General features: G+C 38.2%; 1 protein-coding gene across 4 annotated transcripts in view; it reads left to right on the top strand.

Annotated features, from left to right (window-relative positions):
• Positions 1 to 25,159, top strand: part of ACAP2 (ArfGAP with coiled-coil, ankyrin repeat and PH domains 2) — a 154,414-nt gene that overhangs the window by 30,875 nt on the left and 98,380 nt on the right. For all 4 annotated transcript variants that reach the window (XR_002823606.1, XM_004373574.3, XM_023728729.1 and 1 more), the window contains one exon: positions 18,570 to 18,627. Coding sequence is in view for 2 of the 4 variants with exons in the window: in XM_004373574.3 (XP_004373631.1) it covers positions 18,570 to 18,627 (58 nt within the window). In the remaining 2 variants the exon portion in view is untranslated. The remainder of the gene's footprint in view (positions 1 to 18,569; positions 18,628 to 25,159) is intronic.

The following is a 25,159-nucleotide window of genomic DNA, read 5'->3' as shown; positions in this document are numbered from 1 at the left end:
TGGAACTGGGTTATTTTTCCTTTTACTTTCATCCTTGGTCTTCCTCTCTCAGGTTTTTGACTGTGTACTGTTCTGCTGTTGATTTGGAATGTTTCTGATCTTTCTTGGGAAATTCAGCTTGTTGAGTATGGGCAAAGGTGAATGTATTTTATAATCTTATTTATGTATGCCTTTTTCAGCTTATTAATACTTTGGTTTGATTAAGTATAAGGCAGATACCAACCTTGCAAAATGATAAACTCTTTCTAAATTAATTTATTCATTTAAATGCAGTTTCAGTCTGTTATAAAGTTTATCTGAAAGAACAAACATGTGACACTGGCCAAGAAAATTTCAAAAAATAAGAGCAATGAGGAGGACTTCTTCTATCTGATTTTAAAATGTATTAGAGAAAGACATAGATTAAAAAGTGTGGTATTGGTCCCAGAACAGACAAGTGAAAGGAACAGAATTTTTAAAAATGAAAGAAGAGACCCAAATGTATGTAAGAGTTTAGTGTATGATAAAGGTTCTATTTCAAATCAGTAGGAAAAGGATGGCTACTTGATAAATAATGAAGGACAACTGGTGCAGTGTTTGGTGAATAACAAGGTGGGACACATACATGTCTACAAAATAAATTTTAGGTAGAGTTATGATTTGGATATTAAAATCAAAGCTATAAATATACTAATGAAAAATATATTTGAAAATTTATGTTAACTTGGGAACAGGAAAGTCTTCTAAGCATGACACCAAAGACAAAAGCCTTCAAGAAAGTAAGTTTGGCTGTATAAAAATATTAATTCCTCCCCCCCAATAAATGAAAGCTGCAAAAAATATTAGGAGTATTTGAAAGAAGTTTCAAATCCTATATATTTGAGAGCTCTTCTTGCAGTTTCATTTATATGAAATATCCAGAATAGGCCAGTTTTACAGAGACAGAAAATATATTAGTGATTGCCTAGGGTTGTCGGGGTGTGTGGGGAGTGGAAGTGGGGTGCCTGCTAATGGATATGCGAGTGCGGTGATGGTTGTGCAACTCTGTGAATACACTAAAACCCACTGAGTTGGACACTTTAATTGGGTATGGTATGTGAATTATATCTCAATAAAGCTGTTAAAAAAATTTTATTGCTAAAACACCACAGTAGAAAATGAGATAAGATCATAAACAGTCAATTAAATAAAGGAAAAATGCGAATGGCTAGTAAACCTGAAATTTTTTTACCTTCTCTACTAATTAAATAAATGGGAGCATTGAGGTACCATTATTTTAAATCTTTCAATTGACAAAGATTAGAAATATTAATACTCAGAATGTAAGAAATGAGTACACTCATATGGAATTGGTGAGAATGTAAATTGATTCAACCTTGATGGGGAGCTGGAAATATAGGTAATATATCACTGTGTAACAAAAACCTCAAAATGTTTATACTCCTAAAATATTTATTTCATCAATTCTACTAGAAATTTACCTGAGACTTTTTTCACTTAACCATGTATTACAAATATTTCCATATTATCATATAGTCTCTCAGGATTTTGAATCCCCATATACATACATATTTAGGGGATGATAACCCAAACCAAACCCACTACTGTCGAGTCGATTTCGACTCGTAGTGACCCTATAGGACAGAGTAGAACTGCCCTGTAGGGTTTCCAAGGCTGTATATCTTTGCAGAAGCAGACTGCCACATCTTTCTCCCACGGAGTGGGCTGGTAGATTCGAACTGCTGACCTTTAGGTTAGCAGCCAGGTGCTTTAACCACTGTGCCACCAGGGCTCCCTTTAGGGGATAATACTTCTTACAAAACACTTTTATAAGAATTAATGCTTTTAAATGGATGTTTCGTTTGTCTTTTTGATAGTTGAGATTATTAAAAACAACTGAAAATCTGCAAGATGGCTCTTAAGGCAGACTGAACAACCATCTGAGAGCAATTTAATAGCAAATTGAAAGAAATTGCAGTGTCTTGCTTTTTGAAGAAATTTCAACCTGTTAATCATTTAGGTTAAGTTTTGGAGCTTTAGGAGTGAACAAGACACAGTCCCTGCCCTCATGAAGTTTATTTTCTAATAGGGACTATGGAAAATCAAATAGGTACTTAAATTACAGCAAATTAAGTCCTGGGAACTGTTTGAGCAGATAAGAAAGGTTATCTAGCTCCATCTTGTATGGTCAAAGAAAGCTTTCTAGGTTAAGGAATGTCTAAGCTGACAGGTGAAGGACAAATTGGGTTGGAAATTACCAAGGCAAAGAGGAATTTAAGGGAAGGGTTTTTGGCACAGAGAATTACATGTTCAAAGGCCCAAATGTAGGAGATAGTATTGAATGTGGTGAGGATGGAGGCATGAATAAGGGCCAGATCATTGAGGGCCTTTTGAACCACATAAAGAACTTTAACATTGGGTAGCCCTTGAAAGATACATAATGCATTATATTTATGCTTGTTAAAGAACCTGGAGGCTGCCATCTTACTACTTTCTGTCCCTCTCTGTCCTTGTGGGTCTTCTGATAGTTCCATGTTTGAATGCTTGGTCACCCTGACAGTATTATCAGCTACAGTGTTCTTCCCTTATAGAAGTTTTCTTTCCTTTTAATAACCAGGTAGTTTACAGTGTTCTCTTCTCTCTAAAGCTATCGCCCATGACACTCTGCTAACAAGACAGGCATTGGAGTTTAACTGCTTTGTTTGAAGATTTGATTTTAACCCTTTAAGCAGTGATGGTAACTTTTTTATTTTCCTAGCATGTCAAAACTTACAAAGGTTTTTACCTACAAAGTTTTATCACTACAAAGTGATAAAAATTCTTGGGAATGGTTTGACTTTGTAGGAAGTCAACTTAAAACAAACAAACAAAATTTTTAAAGCAGATCAGCCTATGTTTGTTGCAATTTCAAGATAGAAATACCTTCCTCTTTAGCTTTTTTAAATTGGGGCCCAGTTGAAGGTCAAAAAAAACCAAACCCACTGCTGTCGAGTTGGTTCCGACTCATAGCGACCCTATAGGACAGAGTAGAACTGCCCCATAGGGTTTCCACAGAGTGCCTGATGGATTCAAACTGCCAGACTTTTGGTTAGCAGCCGAACCCTTAACCGCTCTGCCACCAGGGTTTCCCAGTTGAAGGTAAATAGAGCAAAATTGTATGGTGTATAAGTTTGTACTCTTGTTTCCTTAGCCCTCTTTCTTCTCATTAAAGTGGCCTTACCCTGTTTAGGTGACTAATGTCTTCTTTCCACCTTTATACTCTTTCTACTGTGAAAACTGGTCGTTTTTCTCTGTTAATTTATTGATCCCAACATAATGAATGACCCCTCTCTTCTTCCACCACCCTCTCCTTTTATGGCACAGTAGAATGGTGGAAGAACTGTCCATTATGTTGGGATTGATAAATCAACAGAGAAAAACGACTGGTTAATAACTTCCAGTTTTCACAGTAAAGAGAGTATAAAGCTAGAAGGAAGGTATCAGTCATCTAAAGAATGAATTAACTCCCACTATAATTATAGAAGGAGCCCTGGTGGTGCTGCAATTAAGCACTTGGTTGCTAACCGAAAGGTCAGCAGTTCAAACCCATCAGCCGCTCTGCAGGAGAAAGATGTGCCAGTCTGCTTATGTAAAGATTACAGCCTTGGAAACCCAATGGGGCAGTTCTCCTGTGTCCTGTAGGGTCGCTATGAGTCGAAATTGACTCGATGGCAGTGGGTTTGGGGTTTTTTTGGTTGTATATACACACACTTATATGTACCTGTACACACATATGCATGCATACATGCATATATACCTGGACTTATATTTTTTTGGTTATGGTTGCTGTTACAAAATTATATATGCCATAGCAATTATCAGAAGGTCCTTTTATCTTGTGTACATCTTAGTGACATCATTTACCTAGGTCAGGCTGTGCACACTTTATCCACATTCGGTGTTGCATTTCTCATCACCAAAAATACCAAGTGTCTACTATCTAGAGAGTGATTCCCCGTACCCACCCATTCCTGGTAATCACCAATGAATGTTGGTCTCTGTATATGTTCTTGTCTTTTTATAAATGTGAGATTATACAGTATTTTTCCTTTTGTAATTATTTCATTCAGCATAATGTCCTCCAGATTCATCCATGTTATGTTTTGAAGACTTATCATTCTTTATGGCTACATAGTATTCCGTTGTATGTATGTACCACATTTTGTTTATCATTCATCTGTTGATGAGCACTTAGATTGTTTTCATCTTTTTGCTATTGTGAATAATGCTGCTATGAACATAGGTGTGCATATGTCTGTTCGTGTCTCTTCTCTTCAATCTCTAGGGTGTATATCTAGAAGTGGGATTGGTGGATCATAAGATAGTTCTATTTCTAGTTTTTTGAGGAAGCACGATACTCTTTTCCATAGTGGTTGTACCATTTTACAATCCCACCAGCAGTGGATCAGGGCTCCAGTCTTCCCGCATCTTGCCAGCATTTGTTGTTTTCTGTTTTTGTTTTTTTAAAATCGGCCATTTTAGCAGGAGTGAGATGATACCTCACTGTACTTTTGATTTGCATTTCTCTCATGGCTAATGATCGTGAACATCTTTTCATGTGTTTGTTGGCCACTTAAATATCCTTTTTCTTGAAGTGTCTTTCATATCCTTTGCCCATTTTTTAATTGGGTTGTTAGTCTTTTTGTTGTTGAGTTCCTGAAGTTGTCTATATATTTTAGAGATTAGACTCTTATTGGATATGTCGTTCCCAAAGATTTTTTCCCAATCTGTAGGGTGTCTTTTTGCTGTTTTGATAATGCCTTTTTATGAGCACAGGTATTTAATTTTTATAAGGTCTCAGTTATCTAATTTGTCTTCTGCTGCTTGTGCATTTTTAGATGTGTTTGATAATCTATTTCTGAAAAAAAAAATTAGGTCCCATAATTTTGTCCCTGTGTTTTCTTCCAAGAACTTTATAGTTTTAGCTTCAACATTTAGATCTTTGATTGTTCCTTGCCTTTTTAAAGATGAGCAATGGTTTTCTCAGAGACTCATGTAAGTTGATAGAGTTGTACTAAAATTTTGTTTTCTACTTCTGGTCTCCGTTTTTCACTATTCTTGTTCTCATTACAGGACTGAGTTTCTCATGGATCTTGCCAGGTTTGCCTAGTGAACTAATCCAAGCAAATAGGAGCAGTTATAACATTTCTAAGATACTATTTGGAGGAGAGAGACCTTTTAATTCCTCTGACACTTATGAAAAATAAAGGCATAGATTCTTTTTCTTTAAAAAAAAAAAAACTTTTTTTTATTGTAATTTAGATGAAGATTTACAGAGCAAATTAGTTTCTCATTAAACAATTAATACACACACACATATTGTTTTGTGACATTAGTTGCCATCCGCACAACCTGTCAACACTCTCCTCTTCTTGAGCAACTAGGTTCCCCGTCACCAGCTTTCCTATCCCCTCCTGCCTTCTCGTCCTTTCTCCTGGGCTGGTGTGGCCATTTAGTCTCGTTTTGTTTTATCGGCCTGTCTCATCTTTGGCTGAAGTGTGAGTCTCAGGAGTGACTTCAGTACTGAGTTAAAAGGGTGTCTGGAGGCCGTATTCTTTTGGGGTTTCTCCAGTCTTTGTCAGGCCAGTAAGTCTGGTCGTTTTTTGTGAGTTAGAATTTTGTCCTACATTTTTCTCAAGCTCTGTCCAATCCCCTCTATTGTGATCCCTGTCAGAGCAGTTGGTGGTGGTAGCCCGGTTCCCTCTGTTTGTGCTGGACTCAGTCTGGTGGAGGCTATGGTAGTTGTGGTCTATTAGTCCTTTGGACTAAACTTTCCCTGTGTCTTTGGTTTTCTTCATTCTCCCTTGCTCCAGATGGGGTGGGACCAGTGGAGTATCTTAGATGGCCACTCACAATCTGTTAAGAGTCCAGACACTACTTACCAAAGTAGGATATAAAACATTATAAACTGTGTTATGCCACTTGAGCTAGATGTCCAGATGTCCCCTGAGACCATGGTCCTCAGCCCTCAGCCCAATAATTCGGTCCCTCAGGGAGTTTGGATGTGTCTGTGAAGCTCCCATGACTTTGCCTTGGTCAAAATTGTGCCGACTTCCCCAGTATTGTGTACTGTCTTAACCTTCACCAAAGTTACCACCTATCTATTGTCCAGTTAATGTTTTTCCCTCCCCACCGCTCCCGTCCCTAGTAACCATCAAAGATTGTTTCTTTCTATGTGTAAATTTTTTCATGAGTTTTATAATGGTGGTCTCATACAGTATTTGTCCTTTTGTGATTGACTTATTTCACTCAGCATAATGCCCTGCAGATTCATCCATGTTGTGAGATGCTTCGCAGATTCATCATTGTCCTTTATAGTTGTGTAGTATTCCATTGTGTGTATGTACCATAGTTTATCCATGCATCTGTTCGTGAGCACTTGGGTTATTTTCATCTTTTTGCTATTGTGAACAATGCTGCAGTGGACACAGGTGTGCATATGTCTATTCGTGTAACGGCTCTTATTTCTCTAGGATATATTCCTAGGAGTGGGTTTGCTGGATCGTATGGTATTTCTGTTTCTAGCGTCTTAAGGAGGTACCATATCGTTTTCCAAAACGGTTGTACCATTTTACGTTACCACTAGCAGTGCGTAACAGTTCCAAGCTCCCCGCAGCCTCTCCAACATTCTATTTTCTGTTTTTTTGATTCATGCCAGTAAAGTTGGGGTGAGATGGTATCTTGTTGTAGTTTTGATTTGCATTTCTCTAATGGCTAGTGATGGCGAGCATTTCCTCATGTGTCTGTTAGCCACCTGAATGCCTCCTTTGGTGAAGTGTCCTTTGCCCATATAAAGGCACAGAATCTTAATAACTATACAATAAACTCTCCTTAATACTGATAGCAGCGCTGGTTCTCCTCTGCCTTTGGGCTTTGGAAGAGTAGGACAGAACCCACCTTGATAACCCCAGAAAACCACGTGGATTTTCAAATATTTTATAATATTATCCTGTGGCCTAGACTGAAGTTACAAGAAATTATGAAGTTAAGACTCCATTGTGTATTTGACATGCTTTTTGGAGGACGAAAGAATATTGAAGCATTTTCTCTTATAGGAAACTGAACTTGCTGTTTTATTTGCTGATCATAGGCCTGTTGTAACTTTTCTGTGCTCCTTTTTCAAACCATTTCAAATTATTGTTGGAAGTATGTGATATCTGAATCTTATTACTGCTTTCTTTCCTCTTGGTCCCATAAAAGGAAGACAAAAAGAAATTGTGTATTTTCTTTAACAATATAATTATAGCTGACATTCATTGAGTAATTACTGAGTGTCAGTCACTTCATTAAGCTTTTTACATGTATTTTAAAATTTAATCATTATGTATCTCTGTGGGAGAGACTGTTGTTATCTGAATGTTATAGGTGAAACACAAAAAAGAAGTAGAGTAGGAATTCAAACATAGGCAGTCTTTTAACCACTCAATTCGGTTGCCTCTCAACATAAAAGTATTACAGATTCCCAATATAAAGGGCCCAGAACTTACTGAACAAAATCAGAGGTGGCCATTCACATTACAAAATGATTTAATGGAGGAATTTCTTTTAAAAAGCTGGATTACAGGGTATTTGCTCTCTGTGTTCTCTGGTCAGAATCCTAGACTGAGCCGTCTTATTTGGTGTGGACAGTTTCTATTACTGTTTTTGATGCCACTTAATGAGCCCCAAGGCTCCGTTTGGTTCAGTGGGTTATACCTGTTCTCGCCATTGTTCTTTCTTTGCAAAGAATAGCCCAGCACTGCTCTTGGTGGGTAAGGCAGTTGAGCTGAAAGAGGAAGTTGGTTGGTGTGTTGAGGTGTAAGAATTTGTTTAAATTCCTGAGGATTAAGAATCAGGATCAGCACAAAGGTGTTTCCTATGAGATGGAGGTCAGACAGACCTCCGCTCTGCAACTTCTGTACACCTTCTCCTGCCTTATTGACTATCTTGTTATTCAACATTTCACATTTACGACAATAGTAAAAAAACCTAATATCTGACTATTTTGTGCATTTATAATGTACATCTGACAGTAATGAACACTGAGGTGTAAGGTGAGAGTACTGCTGGCTTTGATGGTTAAGGTTATGTGCCAGCTTGGCTGGGTCATGATTCTCAGTGGTTTGGCAGTTACATAATGTTGTAATTTGGCAGTTATGTAATGATGTAGTCATCTTCCATTTTATGACCATTTATGACCATTTTCGCGTAACACTGATTTTGTATAATGAACTGGTTTTTGGAACCTAACCATGTTTATAAGTGAGGAGAGGGTGTACCATTTCTGACCCCAGCCATCTGCTTCTCTGCTGAGTTTGATAATCCATTGCAATGGCCACATAAAACTCACAGTTATGTGGTTTATTAGGGAAGTAATAGGCTACGACTCAGGACCGGGGTCAGGAAGCACGTAGGCAAGATTTAGAAGGCTCTCTCAAATAGGAAAGCACATCCCTCCCTTCTTCAGTGCGGTATAGCTCCCTCAGCTTCCCTTCTCTTGGCTGTAGAAGCAGATAGGCCCTTCTGTCGGCTATGCAAACAGACAGGCCCTTCTCTTGGCTGTGCATGCTCCCTCTTGGCCCCCTCAGGACAGACCCCCTCTCAGCCGCCTCAGGACAGGCCTCCTCTTGGCCTTAGGGTTACAGCTCTCAGTACAGCCAGGCATCTGCTACTTCCAAAGGCAGGGCAGCTCAGCCCCCACACTGTCTTTGGCCTCTCTGCTGCTAACTGGCGCAGCTCATAGCCAATGTAGCAGCTTGCTCAGGTATCTCAGCTGCTTTCCTAGCAGCAGCTTTCTGCCGTCACTGCCGACTCTGCTGCAGGACTCCTTCTGGGTCTGCCACTGCCTTCGGGGTTATAGCCCTTGACTCATATTATGGCTCCTTTAGGAGGTTCCTCACTTCCTCTCTTTCTTGTTTCTTCTCTCTTCTTGCCTCTAAAAACCCCTGTGGGTTGACTGCTTATTTAAGCAAACTCCTTGTCAGTTTTAAGGCATGACTCTCCCAGCAGGACCACAGACTGACCAGTCCCTGTAAGTCACTCAATCCTATTAGGTGGTTTTATGTGTACCACTGCATAGCAAATCGAGCAATTCCTGAAAGATGCATAAAATAGACCAATCACAGGGTAGACTGCAGCTCAGGGCTGGACAAAATTATCAAACCATCAAGTTGTTTTCCTCTTACCCCGGAAATGTCAATCATCTGGGACAAAAGTAACAAATGCTCAGGGATAGAAAACAACTTGGGAGCCTCCCTGGCCCAAGCTGCTTCTCCAGAGAACTAGGACAAAGTAAGTCCTTAGGGCTTAGGGGAAAAAACCTCTCAAGCTGTTTTTCCAAGGAACCAAGGCAAAAGGCCACATAAAGGAACTCATTTCATTACAGTTGGGCGTGGTAGATTCCATGATGGACATGTACAGGTGACTCCACTGAGCATATAAATGGGTATTTAATTTATATGCAACTGTTAGGAATATATCTATTTTATAAAACAAGGAATCCAGATAACAGTTTCAAAATCTCCGCATTGTATTTTGAATATTATATCTATTTTAGTTTGATAATTCTTTAGGAGGTGGTTATGATTTAGAGCCTTAAATCCATCTTTAAGCTTTGGAGGATATTTATGTGCTTAGTAATGATCTTGAGTATCTGGTTTTTGCATTTAAGATTACATCACTGTGTGACCTAATCTTAGATTAGTAATTCCAGTTTAAGGATATTGATGAAGAAGTGGAGGTAGTTTTTCTTTTTTAGGATTCTAAACGGATTGAAAAATATTCTTTATCGCACTTTGTTTTTCATTTAAATAATATTTTATCAAGAAACTGTAAGGCTCAAATTACACATACTATTTAGTTATTTTTATGTGTAATCTTTTTAAAAACAGTAGTCTCAAAAGTTTACTGCTACACTAGGAATATGCAATTATCCGGGTGTGGAGAGTTCCATTTTTGTCCTTCTTGTAGAGCTTCATTTAATTCACAGCCCAAAGTGATCACTATGTGATTAGAAATGTCTCAGTGTTAGCTTTTTCTGCTGGATGTTTTTTCTATTCTAGTTTAGGGTTTAGAGTAAACTATTTTCTGAGTGAAATTTCTATTTCCCTGAGTTCTCGGTTAATTCAGCTGCTTAGGGTACAACCAGCCAGAGCTAACCCCTAACATAATTTTCTTGAATGAAAATTCTTTCTCATATATGAAATACATACGTGTTCTTTTATTTGATATTCATAATAAGGGAACAATACATTTTCTTTGTAAAAGGACAAATAATAAATACTTTCGACTTTGTGGACTGTACTGTCTCTGTTCCAACTAAACTGCTGTTGTAGCGTGAAAACTGTAATAGACATTATGTAAAGGAATGAGCTTGGCTGTATTTCAATAAAACTTTATTTATGGACAATGAAATTTGAATTTAATATAATTTTCATGAAATATTACTTTTTTTTTTTTTTGCAACCATTTAAAAATGTAAAAACATTTTAGCTTATGGGCTGTACAAAAACGGGTGGCAACCCATCTTGTCCGATGTACTGATTCCATAAACCTATGAGATTTTATGCAAATAATTTTATAGTTGTAGTAATCAGTATTTGGACGCTTAAATTGCTTTTTCAAAGTTTTATAGTTAATAATAATTGTGTCTAGTTCTGATTGCCAATGCAGCAGTCTGTCTGACTCTTTTGAATAAATCTATACTTTTTGTTACTTTTGTCTTTTTGAGAAGTCCTCTTAACTGATGTTTTACTGAGGTAGGCATTAAATAAACATTTGTTGAATAAGGCACCATGCATTGTAATAGTGCCAAGGATATAAAGAGTAATAAGATAGAAATCCTTGCCCACAAAGAGTTTATAATCTAGGGAGAGATACAGAAAAATAAAATCATGTTAATCCCTTATGCATTTTCAAAATCTCCAAAGCTTCAAAACATTTTTTTAATAATTTATTTTATTTTTGTTGTTGTTGTTAAGAATATACACAGCAGAACATACATACACCAATTCAACAATTTCTACACATACAATTCAGTGACATTGATTACATTCTTCAAGTTGTGCAACCATTTTCACCCACCTGTTCCGAATTGTTCCTCCCCCATTAACATAAACTCCCTGCCCACTAAGTGTCTTATCTGATCTTTCAAGTTGCTGTTGTCAGTTTGATCCCATATAGCTAGATCTTAAAGGAGCACAGTGCTCAAGGCAGACATTCTTTACTAGATAAGCTAAATTATTGTTTGGTTTTAAGAGTACTTCAGGGGATATTTTTGGTTTAAAGTTTAAAGATTATCTCAGGGCAATAGATTCAGGGGTTCATCCAGCTTCCATGACTCCAGAAAGTCTGGAGTCCATGAGAGTTTGAAATTCTGTTCTACATTTTTCCCCTTTTGATCAGGATTCTTTATAGACTCTTTGATGAGAATGTTCAATAATGGTGGCTGGGCACTAGCCAGTTCTGGTCTCCTAGCAAAGGAGGCAGTTGTTCATGGAGGCAATTAGCCACACATTTGGTATCTTCCTCCTATTTCTGACTCTGGTTTTTCCTCTGTTGCTCCAGGAAATAGAGACCAGTTGTTGTGCCTTGGATGGTGGCTTGCAATCTTTTAAGACGCCAGGCACTGCACAATGAACTAGGAGGTAGAACAGAAGCACTAAACACGTTATTAGGCCTATTAACTGGGATGTCCCATGAAACCATGGCCCTAAACCTCCAAACCAAGGAAGCAAATCCCATGAGGTGTTTGGTTGTACATAAGCAGCCTCAGCAGCTAATCATTTTTTTGGTGATTGTTGTTAATGTATCACACAACTTTTGCCAATTCAACTTTTTACAGGTATATAATTTATTGACAGTAATTACACTAATGGGCTGTGCAAACCTATCTTTAATCAATGTGATTTTTCTATCACCATAAATAGAAATTCAGTGCCCCATAAACAGTATTTCTCTCTTTCCCCCTCCTTTTTTCCTCTGGTAACCATTAATAAACTGGTCTCAATACATTTGCCTCTTCTTGTGTTTTTATATGGATCCCTGGTGACACAGTGGTTAAAGCTTGGCTGCTCACCAAAAGGCCAGCAGTTCAAATCCACCAGCTACTCATTGGATACCTTATGGGGCAGTTCTACTCTGTCCTATAGGGTCTTTTTATATAAGTGAGGTCAAACAATATTTGTCCTTTTCTGATTGACTTGTTTCACTCAGCATAATGTCTTCAGTGCCATCCGTATTGTAGCATTTATCAAGATGTGGTTTCTCTTACTGGCTGAGTAGTATTGCATTGTATTTATGTATCACATTTTGTTTGTACATTTATTGGTTGATAGGCGTTTTGGTTGTTTCTGTCTTTTGCTATTGTGAATAGTACTGCAGTGAACATTTGTTTCTAAGTGTCTGTTTGAGTCTCTGCTTTCAGTTCTCATGGGTGTATCCCTAGGATTGGAATTTCTGGGTCATATGGTAGTTCTGGAGCCCTGGTGCTGCAGTGGTTAGGAGCTCAGCTGCTAACCAAAAAGTCAGCAGTTTGAATCCACCAGCTGCTTCTTGGAAACCGTATGGGGCAGTTCTACTCTGTCCTGTAGGGTCACTATGAGTCAGAATCGATTAGATGGCAACAGGTTTAGTTTTTTTGTTGGCTTATGGTAGTTCTATTTTTAGTTTTTTTGAGGATGTGCCACACTGTTTTCCACAACTGCTGTACCATTTTGCATTCCACCAGCAATGGCTAAGTGCTCCAGTTTTCCCGTATCCTTGCCAACATTTGTTATTTTCTGTTTTTCTTCCTTCTGGCTGTCCTGATGGGAGTGAAATGGATCTCTTTGTGTGTGTGTTTTTTTTTGAATTGTACTTTAGATGAAGCTTTACAGAACAAACTAGCTTCTCATTAAACAATTAGTACCCGTATTGTTTTGTGACATTGGTTGCCAACCCCATGATATGTCAACACTCTCCCCTTTTCAACCTTGGGTTCCCTATTACCAGGTTTCCCGTCCCCTCCTGCCTTCTAGTCCCTGCTGCTGGGCTGGTGTGCCCCTTTAGTCTCATTTTGTTTTATCGGCCTGTCTAATCTTTGGCTGAAGGGTGAACCTCGGGAGTGACTTCATTACTGAGCTAAAAGGATGTCCGAGAGCCTCACTGTGGTTTTGGTTTACATCTCTGTGATGGCTAATGATGTTGAGCATCTTTTCATGTGTTTGGTGGCCATTTGAATGTCATCTTTGGTGAAATGTCTATTCAGGCCCTTTGCCCATGTTTTGATTGGGTTATTGGTCTTTTTGTTGTTAAGTTGTTGAAGTTTTATATATATTTTGGTTTTTAGATTCTTGTAGGATGTATGGTTTCTGAAGATATTCTCCTAGTTGTTAGCTTGTCTTTTCATTTTTTTTTGGTAAAGTCTTTTTATGAACAGAAGTTTTTAATTTTTATGTTCATGCTTCTGTTTTTATATTAGATAATCCATTGTTAAAAGCTAGGCCAGACAGCCTTGCCCCAGTATTTTCTTCTAAGAATTTTATGATTTTAGTTTTCACATTTAGGTATTTAATAGATTTTGAATTTGTTTTTGTGTATGGTGTGAGGCATGTATCCTGTTTTCTGCATGTGGAAATCTGATTTTCCCAACACCATTGATTGAATAGACTCTTTTTTTCCTATCGAATGAACTGAACACCTTTGTCAAAAATCAGTTGACCGTAGACGTGTGGTGTTATTCCTGGACTCTTAATTCCATTTGTGTCTGTTATTATATTAGTACCAGGCTACTTTGATTACTGTAGCTGTATGTTTTAAAATCAGGAAGTATAAGTCCTCCTATTTTGTTCTTCTCATTCAAAATTGCTTTAGCTATTCGGGGCCTCTTGTCATTCCATATATAGTTGGGGATTGGTTTTTCCATTTCTGTAAAGAAGGCTGTTGGAACTTTGTTCGGGATTGTGTTGAATCTATAGATTGTTATGGGCAAATCTGGCTATTTCTTAAAGTGACTGTCAAGAAAAGCCCAGAGCTAAACATTGAAGCAAGGTCCAGTGAAAGGGATTCTGCAGGAGGCTGAGCTCCTGTGATCCCAGTAGGAAAAAAATGCTATAGAGTTTCACCATCAGTCATTGGGAGACTGAGTATTTACAGTAGAGGGATGGAGCAGAAGCCAGATTTGGGCCTTAAGGTAGAGCTAGTGTTTTGTTGTGGATTTTTGCATCTATGTTCATATGGGATATTGACCTTTAGTTGTCCTTTCTTGTGTCTTTTCTTATTTTGGTATCAAGGTTATGTTTGCTTAATAGAATGAATTAGAGAGCATTCCTTCCTTCTCCATCTTTTGGAAGAGTTTAAACAGGATTGTTGTCAGTTCTTCTCTAAATGGATAGAATTCTTCAGTGAAGCCATCTGGTCCAGGACTTTTTTTTGTTGTTGAGAGGTTTGTGATCACTGATTTAATCTCTTTATTTGTTGTGGGTCTGTGAAATTTTCTACTTCCATTTGGGTCAATTTGGGTAGGTTGTGTGTTTCTAAGAGGTAGGAAATAATCCTTCTGTGTGCCAGGAAGGAGAAAAGAACTGGAAATAAATATTCACCAGTAGGTTTTACCATACTTCCACCAACCTCCTTGAGTATAATGACTGCTGTCTCCACTCTCTTGCTTCCTTGATGCTGTTGTTGTTAGGTGTTGTAATGGATTGAATTGTGTCCCCTTAAAATGTGTGTCAACTTGCGTAGGCCATGATTCCCAGTATTGTGTGATTGTCCACCATTTTGTGATCTGTCTGATGTGATTTTTCTATGTGTTGTAAATCCTACCTCTGTGATACTAATTAGGCCAGATTAGAGGCAGCTATGTTAATGAGGCAGGACTCAATCTACTGGATTAGGTTGTATGTTGAGTCAGTCTCCTTTGAGATATAAAAGAGAGAATCTAGCGGAGAGGTAAGGGACCTCCTGCCACCAAGGAAGCAAAAGCAGGAGGGGAGCGTGTCTTTTGGACCTGGTGTCCCTGCACTGAGAAGCTCCTAGGCCAGGGAAAAGTTGATGACAAGGACCTTCCCCCAGAGCCAACAAAGAGAGAAAGTCTTTCCCTGGAGCTGGCACCCTGAATTCAGACTTTTAACCTCCTAAACTGAGAGAATAAATACCTCTTTGTTAAAAGCCATCTGCTTATATTTGTTACAGCAGCACTAGATGCTAAGACTGGTGACTTCAAGTTGGTTTCAACTCAACAACCTCATGAACATTGCCCAATCCTGCACCATCCTCTCAATCACTGCTATGTTTGAGCCCATTGTTGCAGTCATTGTGTTAATCCATTTCGTTGAGGGTCTTCCTCTTTTTTGCCAGCCTTCTACTTTACCAAGTATAGTGTCCAATCTAACCTTTCGAGTTGCTTTTGTCAGTTTGATCCCATATAAAAAAAACCCATTGCCATCGAGTCAATTCTGACTGATGGTGACCCTATAGGACAGAGTAGAACTTCCCCATAGAATTTCCAAGGAGTGCCTGGTAGATTCAAACTGCTGACCTTTTGGTTAGCAGCTGTAGCTCTTAACCACTACGCCACCAGAGTTTCTGCTCCCCATATAGATAGATCTTAAAAGAGCATAATGCCTCAGGCAAGCATTCTTTTTTTTTTTTTATCCTTTATTTAAATTGTGCTTTAGGTGAAAGTTTATAGCTCAAGTTAGTTTCTCCTACAAACATTTATACACACATTGTTATGTGATCCTAGTTGCTCTCCCTATAATGTGACAACACACTCCTCCTTTCCACCCCTGGTTTTCTGTGTCCATTCAAATAGCTCCTATCTCTTTCTGCCTTCTCATCTCACCTCTGGACAGGAGCTGACCATTTAGTCTTGTGTATCTACTTGAACTAAGAAGCACACTCTTCATGAGTATCATTTTATGTCTTATAGTCCAGTCTGTTCTTTGTCTGAAGAGTTGGCTTTGGGAATGGTTTTAGTTCTGGGTTAACAGAGAGTCCGGGGGCTATGTCTTCTGGGGTTCCTCCAGTCTCAGTAAGACCATTAAGTCTGGTCTTTTTACTAGAATTTGTGTTCTGCACCTCACTTTTCTCCTGCGCTGTCAAGGACTCTCTGCTGTGTTCCCTGCAGGGCAGTCATTGGTGGTAGCTGGGCACCATCTAGCTCTTCTGGTCTCAGGCTGATGGAGTCTCTGGTTTATGTCGCCCTTTCTGTCTCTTGGGCTAATATTTTCCTTGTGTCTTTGGTGTTCTTCATTCTCCTTTGCTCCAGGTGGGTTGGGACCAATTGATGCATCTTAGATGGCTGCTTGCTAGCTTTTAAGACCCCAGGCATCACTCACCAAAGTGGGATGCAGAACATTTTCTTAATAAACTTAGTTATGCCAGTTGACCTAGATGTCCCCAGAAACCAGGGTCCCCAGACCCCCAGGCAGGCATTCTTTACTAGTTAAGTTAAATTATGGTTTTAAGAAGACTTCAGGGGATATTTTTGATTTAAGATTTAAAGACTATCTCAGGGCAATAGTTTTGGGGATTCACCCAGCCTCCATGGCTCCAGAAGGTCTGCAGTCCATGAGAATTTGAAATTCTGTTCCGTATTTTCTCCCTTTTGATCAGGATTCTTCTATAGAATCTTTGATCAAAATGTTCAGTAATGGTATCCAGGCACCATCCAATTCTTCTGGTCTCATGGCAGAGGAGGCAGTTGTTCATGGAGGCAATTAGCCACACATTCCATTTCCTCCTATTCCTGACTCTTTCCTCTGTTGCTCCAGGTGAATAAAGACCACTTGTTATACCTTGGATGGCTGCTTGGAAGCTTTTAAAACCCCAGGCACTACACAGTGAACTAGGGGTAGAACAGAGCATTGACCACATTATTAGGCCAGTTAACTGGGATGTCCCATGAAACATGACCCTAAACCTCCAAACCAAGGAACTTCTTTTATTTTGAAGGAGCAGGTTTCCCATAGGAGTGTGTACTTCCACAACTTGGGGTGGTGTGTATTTTACTTAGGCCAAAAGAGTTGGATTTGGAGAAGGGGAAACTAATATTTACTGAAAGCTTTTGGTGCTTGACATCCATGCAAGATATTTTAGTAGGCTTATTATTTTTATCACTTACAAAAACACTGTGATATGTTGATATCATTATTCCCTACAGATAAGGAGAAGTGAGGTTCACAGATGTTAAGAAAGTAAATTCAAATAGTTACTAAGTTGTATAGACAGTATAGTACCAGGTTTATAACTTTATAGTTGGTTTAGATTTAGAAAGAATAATGGGTTGTAGCACTGATTTATCGAGTGATTACTTTAGTCCAGGCATTTAGATGCATAATGTACCAAATAATTCTTGTAAAAATGTTTGAGGTATTTTGTTCATTTATCAGAGGTTGATAAGTCTCAGAATGTTAAGTCATCTTCCTCCAATATTCTACATTTAATAAGATTTGAGCTAGGATTGGTAGCTCTTCTGACTCTGTAGTTCATGCTTGATCTTTGCATTTCCTTTACTGGGGGCTTTTAAAGTTTTTTGTCACAATGTACAGCAAGAGTCACTTTTTGTATTGTGATCTAGCAAGCATGCGCATACATTCTACAGGCATGTGTGCACACGTGCATGTGAAACAGACGTTTCATGAAACGTCATTTACTCATTTCTGATAAAGCTCTCAAAATTTCTATTCTTTTTCATAAAAATAGTTGGTGCTGACTCACTACAATGATTAAATGACTCTCTAATGAGTCATGACCTACAGTTTGAAAAATACTACCTTATAGCATGCGAGCTATATAGATTCAATTTACAAAATACAGAAAGTGCTTTTGGTAAGGGGCAGCCTTCCTGCTCATCATATTCCATCTCATAGCGATCGTATGTGACAGAGCAGAACTGTCCCATAGGCTTTCCTAGGCTGTAATCTTTATGGGAACAGATAGCCAGGTCTTTTCTCCCACGGAGCTGCTGGGTAGTTTCAAACTGCCAACCTTTGCTTAGTAGCCGTATGCTTAACCACTGCACCACCAGGGCTTCTTATTTAGTTTCTAGTCTTCGCTAAATTTTCTGTGTTAAAATTGGATTGTTAGAAGTGAGACTAAAATGTACTGGTTTTAGGTACTGATTTTTTAAAAATAAATTGGAAACAAAATGGTGCACTAAACAAAAGTAGCATCTTTCTCAGCTATTTATAGTGAAAGCCGTTCTTTTTGCTTCCAACGTTGGTTTGCTGTCTTGCTGCGTGATGCTTTGTTGTATAGAAGTCTGATTCTTTATAAGGCCCAACTTTTGAAATTTCTTCTTTTTTTTTTTTCCTAAAATACATGCTAAATAGCTCTAATTAGTGTTATTAATCTGAATAGTATGAATGTGTAAACCAGCCTAATGCAGTCTCTCGTTTCCCTAAACAAGAATTGTATTATCTGTTGTTTTGCATGTTTATCAAATGTTCATGCTCAATTCTGAGGTAATTATTACTTTATATGAAAGTGTAATTTTTCAGCATTCATTTTTTTTTTTAGCTAGAGTTATTTTTGAAGTGTAAATACATTTAAGCACGTATAATAACTTATTTTATGTGTAATTTTTCTAGGGCTGCATTGGAAGAAGTAGAAGGAGATGTGGCAGAATTGGAACTAAAACTTGATAAGGTAAATTTACATTTTTAACTTTTCAAAACATTAAGTCTTGCTTTCCATAAATAATGACTAGTGTCTATTATACCAGATAGTTCACATTACTTTTTTATTACAGTATTTTATTGTGTTTTTGGCGAAAGTTGCATAGGAAATTACGTTCCCATTTAACAATTTCTGTATAGTGACATTGGTTACATTTTTTACAGTGTGTCAACATTCTTATTATTTCTGCTCTGGTTGTTCTTTCCATTAATCTAGCTTCCCTGACCACCCCCACCCCGTTACCTTCTCATCTTTGCTTTAGGGTAAATGCTGACGGTTTGGTCTCAAATAGATGATTTATTAAAGGAGCACAGTACTAGTGGGTGATAGTCTTTATTTTATGAGCCAATCTGTTATTTACTGAAAGGTGACCTCCAGCTGTGGTTTCCGTACAAAGTTTCAAGGGTATCTCAGGCCTCTCGCCTCTCCATGTAAAGTTGGTGATTTGTTTTTTCATTTCAGTAAAGAATGGTGTTGGAATTTGAATCGGATTGCATTGTGTCTATATGATGGAATGTTCTTCCATTTATGTAGGTCTCTTTTATCACATTACTTTTATCTCTCTGAGGATAAATGCTATTATTATCCTAATTTTACTTTTGAGGAAATTGATGCTAAAGACATTAAGTAGCTTGTTCAAAGTCTTATTTCGTGCCAGAGCAAGAATCTGAGTCCACGTCTGACATCCTTTATGTTACCTTCTTCTCCATCAAGGATCGTATCTATCTTTTGTTGTTGTTTATTATCATAATTTATTGTGGTAAATATATGTAACAAAACATTTGCCATTTACACAGTCTTCACATGTATAATTCAGTGACATATTAATTATGTTTATCATATTGCTCAACCACCATTATCCATTTCCAGATTTTTCTGTCACCCTTAGCAGAAGCTCAGTGTTCGCTAAGCAGTGAGTTCCCCTTTCCTTCCCTCTCGTCTGCCCCTGGTAACCACTAATACTTTGGTCTGTATGTGCTTGCCTATTCTAGCTAGTTCATATGTATCTATCTTTTCTGATGCTTATGGATTGCATACATAGCCTGACCATTCTTGTTTATACATTTGAGTGTGTACAAGTTCAAATATAAATACAAATGAAAATACTCATTTTAATTTTTTTTAGCTAATGTCAGAAATGCTTAAGATATATTTAATAATTAATATTAAGTGGTTATATTTCTTATGAGGGTAAGTGTGCATTGATTCCCACCTTCTGTATTAATGATTTATAAACTTTCTGTATATATGCAGTGTCTGCTATATATCATGCATCATACTGGGTATCAGAAATGTCAGAATGAGTAAGACATGACTTCTGATCCCAAGAACCATTGTTCAGTGAAATATCTCTTAAAACTTCTGGAGTCAGATGCATATATTTGAAATACCTTTTCTGAAATTAATTTCTTATTAATATAATTATTATTGTAAATGGTATTGCTGTATAAAGCAGTGCTTCTCAAACCTTACTGTGCATAGAAATCACCTGGGGATCTTGTGAAACTACAGGTTCTGATTCAGTAGGTCTGAGGTACCTGAGATTCTGTGTTTCTAACCAGATTCTAGGTGCTGCCAATGTTGTTGGTCCATGGACCACACTTTGAGTAGCAAGCATATAAAATGTGTTACTTAGGCTGAAGGTTTTCAAATGTTTTGAAATCATGGAACATATATATACATATAAATGTGTATAATATAGACACTTTATAAAGCAGTAGTATTAGTAATATGTATAAAATAATCAAAATTTTAGAAAATATTTATTACTAAGTTATTTTTGTGTAAGTGTTCGGTTCCCTGGGTGGCACAAGTGGTTGAGTGCTTCACTACTAACTGAAAGGTTGGCAGTTCGAACTCACTTAGAGATGCCTCAGAAGAAAGGCCTGCCAGTCTGCTTCTGAAAGGTCACAGCCATGAAAACCCTATGGAGTACAGTTTTACTCTGCCTGAGGTCACCATGAGTTGGAATCGACTTGAACCTTTTTTCTACAGTATATTTTTTTATTTTTGTAATAATTCTGTAAGCTAGGTAGGACAAGTGGTATTATTCCCATTTTATAGATGAGGATACCAAAGCCCAAGAAAATGAAGTGGACTTTTCGTAAATCACAGTTAGAAGAAACAGAACCAAGGTTAGAACCCAGATGTTTTATTCTTAGTCCAGTGCTCTTACGTACCACTGAACTTCAAGATGCATCTTGGGAGAGCACATGCCACTCAGAGATTTTCAGAGGAACCGTAACAAATTTCCAGGCAAGTGTTTTTAAAAATTAATATTTGAATAATGAGTAGGGCTATTATTTTTAAGTAGCTTTCTTTATTTTCTACTTAAAAATTACGTTTTTTCTTAAACGTTAAATATTTAGTTTTGATTTTTCTGGTAGACTAGTGAGAGAATTTATAGATGGGCAAGACTTTTTTAAGAAGAATCAAAGAGTAGTGTAATAAGGATATCTGTCCTCTTTAGAGCCCTGGTGGTGCAGTGGTTAAGCGCTCAGCTGCTAACTGAAAGTTCCGCAATTTGAACTTTCAGTCTCTCTGCGGGAGAAAGATGTAGCAGTCTGCTTCTTTAAAGATTACAGTCTGGAAGCCCTATAGGGCATTTCTACTCTGTGCTGTAGGGTGCTGTGAGTTGGAATCGACTTGACGGCAGTGGGGTTATCGTAGAACTGCATCTAAATCATATGAAACACTTTGTAAGGGGGAAAAAAAACCTCAAAAATTTTACAGTACCTATACAACTGGAATCCACTGGCAGCATTTTTGTTAATGATATTGCTTTTACGAGTGGCTGTTTTTCTTTATATGATTTGGTTGAGGGTGAGGGAGACTGGCTGAATCTTAAGATCGAAAGGTTCAAATCTTAAACAAGTTATTAAAGTATTGGCATTCAGTACTAAGAACTCTTAAGCCCTTCTAAAGAGTCATTCCTAGGTCTACTAAGGGCATCATGGAAACTTGTCATCTTTTAAAATATCACTTCCCCCCAAATGGAAATTCCAAATTTAATTTTATATGCCTCTAGATCAAAAGCTTGCTCCTTTATAAAATATACTCCCTCCCAAATTCTTAAGCTATTATATATCACTTTTATGTTAGGATTATGGGGAGTTAGCGTAGAGAGTCTGAGAGGAACAGGAAATGGGTGTTGAAGGTGGTGGCATTGAAGGACAAGGGGGGGAGTGGTGCCCAAGACCAGTTTTAGTAATTTCCTAGCTTTCTGCAGGGCAAGTTCTACCTGCACTATCATTGTAAATCATGCCAGAGACCGGTTAAACGAGTCTGGTTACTTAGGTCACATTTATTTTGTTTATAATGTAGGCCACCAGTAGTTACATTCTTTCTGGTGGTATTGCTCTGCTGGGTCCACTTATTTAACCAGTCTGCCAGGTGTTCTGTATTGTGGCAGCATCACAGAGTGTCATAGTTGCCGTCTAGATACAATTTCTTTATCTGTTGCATCTTCTCACTGGAAGCTTGCTCCCTTGTTTGTTAAGCAGGCACCCTTTTTTTATTTTATTGTTGTACTTTAAGTGAAAGCTTACAATTCAAGTTAGTCTCTCATACAAAAATTTATACATACATTGTTATGTGACTCTAAATACTCTCCCTGTACTGTGACAGCACACTCCTCCTTTCCACGCCTGATTTCCCATGTCCATTCAACCGGCTCCTAACCCTCTCTGCCTTCCCATCTCACCTCCAGACAGAAGCTGCATGTTTAATATCATGTATCTACTTGAGCTAAGAAGCACACTCTTCACCAGTATCATTTTATGTCCCATAGTCCAGTCTAATCTTTGACTGAAGAGTTGGCCTCGGGAATGGTTTTGTGCTAACAGAGAGTCTGGGGGCCATGCTTTCTGGGATTCCTCCAGTCTCAGTCAGACTATTAAGTCTGGCCTTTTTACTTGAATTTGAGTTCTGCACCCCACTTTTCTGATGCTCCATCAGGGACTCTTTGTTGTGTTCCCTGTCAGGGCGGTCATTGCTGGTAGCTGGGTACCGTCTAGTTCTTCTGGTCTCAGGCTGATGCAGTCTCTGGTTTATGTGGCCTTTTCTGTCTCGTGGGCTAATACTTTCCTTGTGTCTTTGGTATTCTTCATTCTCCTTTACTCCAGGTGGGTTGAGCCCAGTTGATGCATCTTAGATGGCTACTTGCTAGCTTTAAGACCCCAGATGCCACTCACCAAAGTAGGATGCAGAACATTTTCTTAATAAGCTTTGTTATGCCAGTTGACCTAGATGTCCCCTGAAAGCATGGTCCCCAGACACCCAGCCCTTCTGCTGTGTCCCTCAAAGTGTTTGGTTGTGTTCAGGAAACTTCTTACCTTTGGTTTAGTCCAGTTGTGCTGACTTCCCCTGTAGTGTGTGCTGTCCTTCCCATCACCTGAGATAATTCTTGTCTACTATCTAGTTAGTGAATAACCCTCACCCTCCCTCCCCACCCTCGTAACCATCAAAGAATGTTTTCTTCTGTGTTTAAACCTTTTCTTGAGTTCTTAGGATAGTGATCTTTTACAAATTTGTCCTTTTGTGACTGACTCAATTCACTCAGCATAATGCCTTCCAGATTCCTCCATGTTATGTTTCATGGCTTCATCATTGTTCTTTATCGTTGTGTAGTATTCCATTGTGTGAATATACCATAATTTGTTCATCCATTTGTCAGTTGGTGGGCACCTAGGTTGTTTCCATCTTTTTGCTATCGTGGAAAGTGCTTAAGCAGACACCCTTTAAATCTCAGCTCAAATACTACCAAACTTTGGTTCTTTTTCTTGCATTGCTTCTTGTACATGCTTCCACTTAAACTATTATAATATTATTGTAATTTTTAGTTTGTAACATAGTTAAGAACACAACTCTTGTTTGTTCCTGCGTTTGAATGCGGCCCTACCATTTACTAGCTGTGTGACCTTGGGCAAGTTCCTTAACCTTTTTGTGTCTCAGTTTTTTCGTCTACAAAATGGGGAAAATAAGAATATCTACCTATCTCCTAGGGTTATTATGAGAATAAGATGAAATAATACACATAAAGTGCTTAGCACTGTTCCTGGCACATGGTGTAGTTCCTAATGTTAATGATGATGATGATAGCTCTTCAACAGACTGTTAGCTCCTTGAAGACAGAGACTGTTTTTTTTTTTTTTCTTTTTAAAAAGATTTTATTGTGGTGAAAATATCCATAACAAAACCTGTGGCATCTCTGGAGTCCCTGAGTGGCACACCCAGTTTAACACTGGACTGTTAACCAAAAGGTTCCGGAACCCATCCAGAGGCACCTTGGAAGAAAGGCCTGGTGATCTGCTTCCGAAAAGTCAGTCTTGACTATCCTATGGAGTAGTTCTATTCTGCACACATGGGGTCACCATGAGTTGGAATTGACTTAATGGCAACTAACAACAACAGAGCATAAGCCATCTCAACAATTTTTACCTGTAAAATTTAGTGACATTGATACATTCTTCAAGTTGTACAACCATTCTCACTATCCTTTTTCAAATTATTCTGTCTCTATAAACATAACCTCAGTGTCCCATAAACAAAGAGTCCCCCTATCCCCCTCCTGCCAACCCCTGGTAACAAGTAATAAGCTTTGGTTTCTACAAGTTTTCTTATTTCATATAAGTGCAGTCATACAGTACTTGTCCTTTTGCGACTGACTTATTTTGTTCAGCATGTTTTCAGGGTTCATCCATGTCATGTCATTCATAAGGACTTTATTGCTCTTTATGGCTGAGTAATATTCCATTGTCTGTATGTACCACATTTTGTTTATCCATTCATCTGCTGATGGGCATTTCAGTTGTTTCCACCTTTTGGCTGTTGTGAAAAGTGCTGCAGTGAACATTGGTGTACCAGTTTCTGTTTGGGTTCCTGCCTTCACTTCTTCCGGGTATATACCTAGGACTGCGATAGCTGGGTTATAGAGCAGTTCTCTGGTTGACTTTTTGAGGAATGCCAAGCTGGTTTCCCCAGTGGCTGTGTCATTTTACACTCCTCCCAGCAATGAATCAGGGTTCCAGTTTCTCTACATCCTCACCAATGCCTGTTGTTTTCCATTTATTTTTATCATTGCCATTCTAATGGAGTGAGGTGGTATCTCATTGTAGATGCTTTTTTTCAATGTGTGCCTTTTAAAATATAACTTATCTTATTTTTGTTGTTTTGTTGAGAATATACACAGCAGAACCTACACCAGTTTGACAATTTCTACATGTAGCATTTAGTTACGTTCTTCGAGTTGTGCAACCATTCTCACCCTCCTTTTCCTAGTGTTCCTCCCCCATTAACAGAAACTCTCTGCCCCCTTTCGAGTTGCAGTTGTCAATTTGATCCCATATAGGAAGATCTTCAAAGGGCACAGTTCTCAAGGCAGACATTTTTTTCTAGTTAAGCTAAACTTTTTTTTTTTTAATTGTTGTAATTAAATGAAGTTTACATTTCAAGTTAGTCTCCCATACAGAAATTTTTTTTTTACATATGTTGTTATGAGACC

The sequence above is a fragment of the Trichechus manatus genome, unplaced genomic scaffold, assembly GCF_000243295.1.
Source record: "Trichechus manatus latirostris isolate Lorelei unplaced genomic scaffold, TriManLat1.0 scaffold00026, whole genome shotgun sequence".
Taxonomy (NCBI): Eukaryota; Metazoa; Chordata; class Mammalia; order Sirenia; family Trichechidae; genus Trichechus; species Trichechus manatus.
Note: the sequence above shows the minus strand (reverse complement) of the source record. Positions and strands in the feature narration are given on the sequence as shown.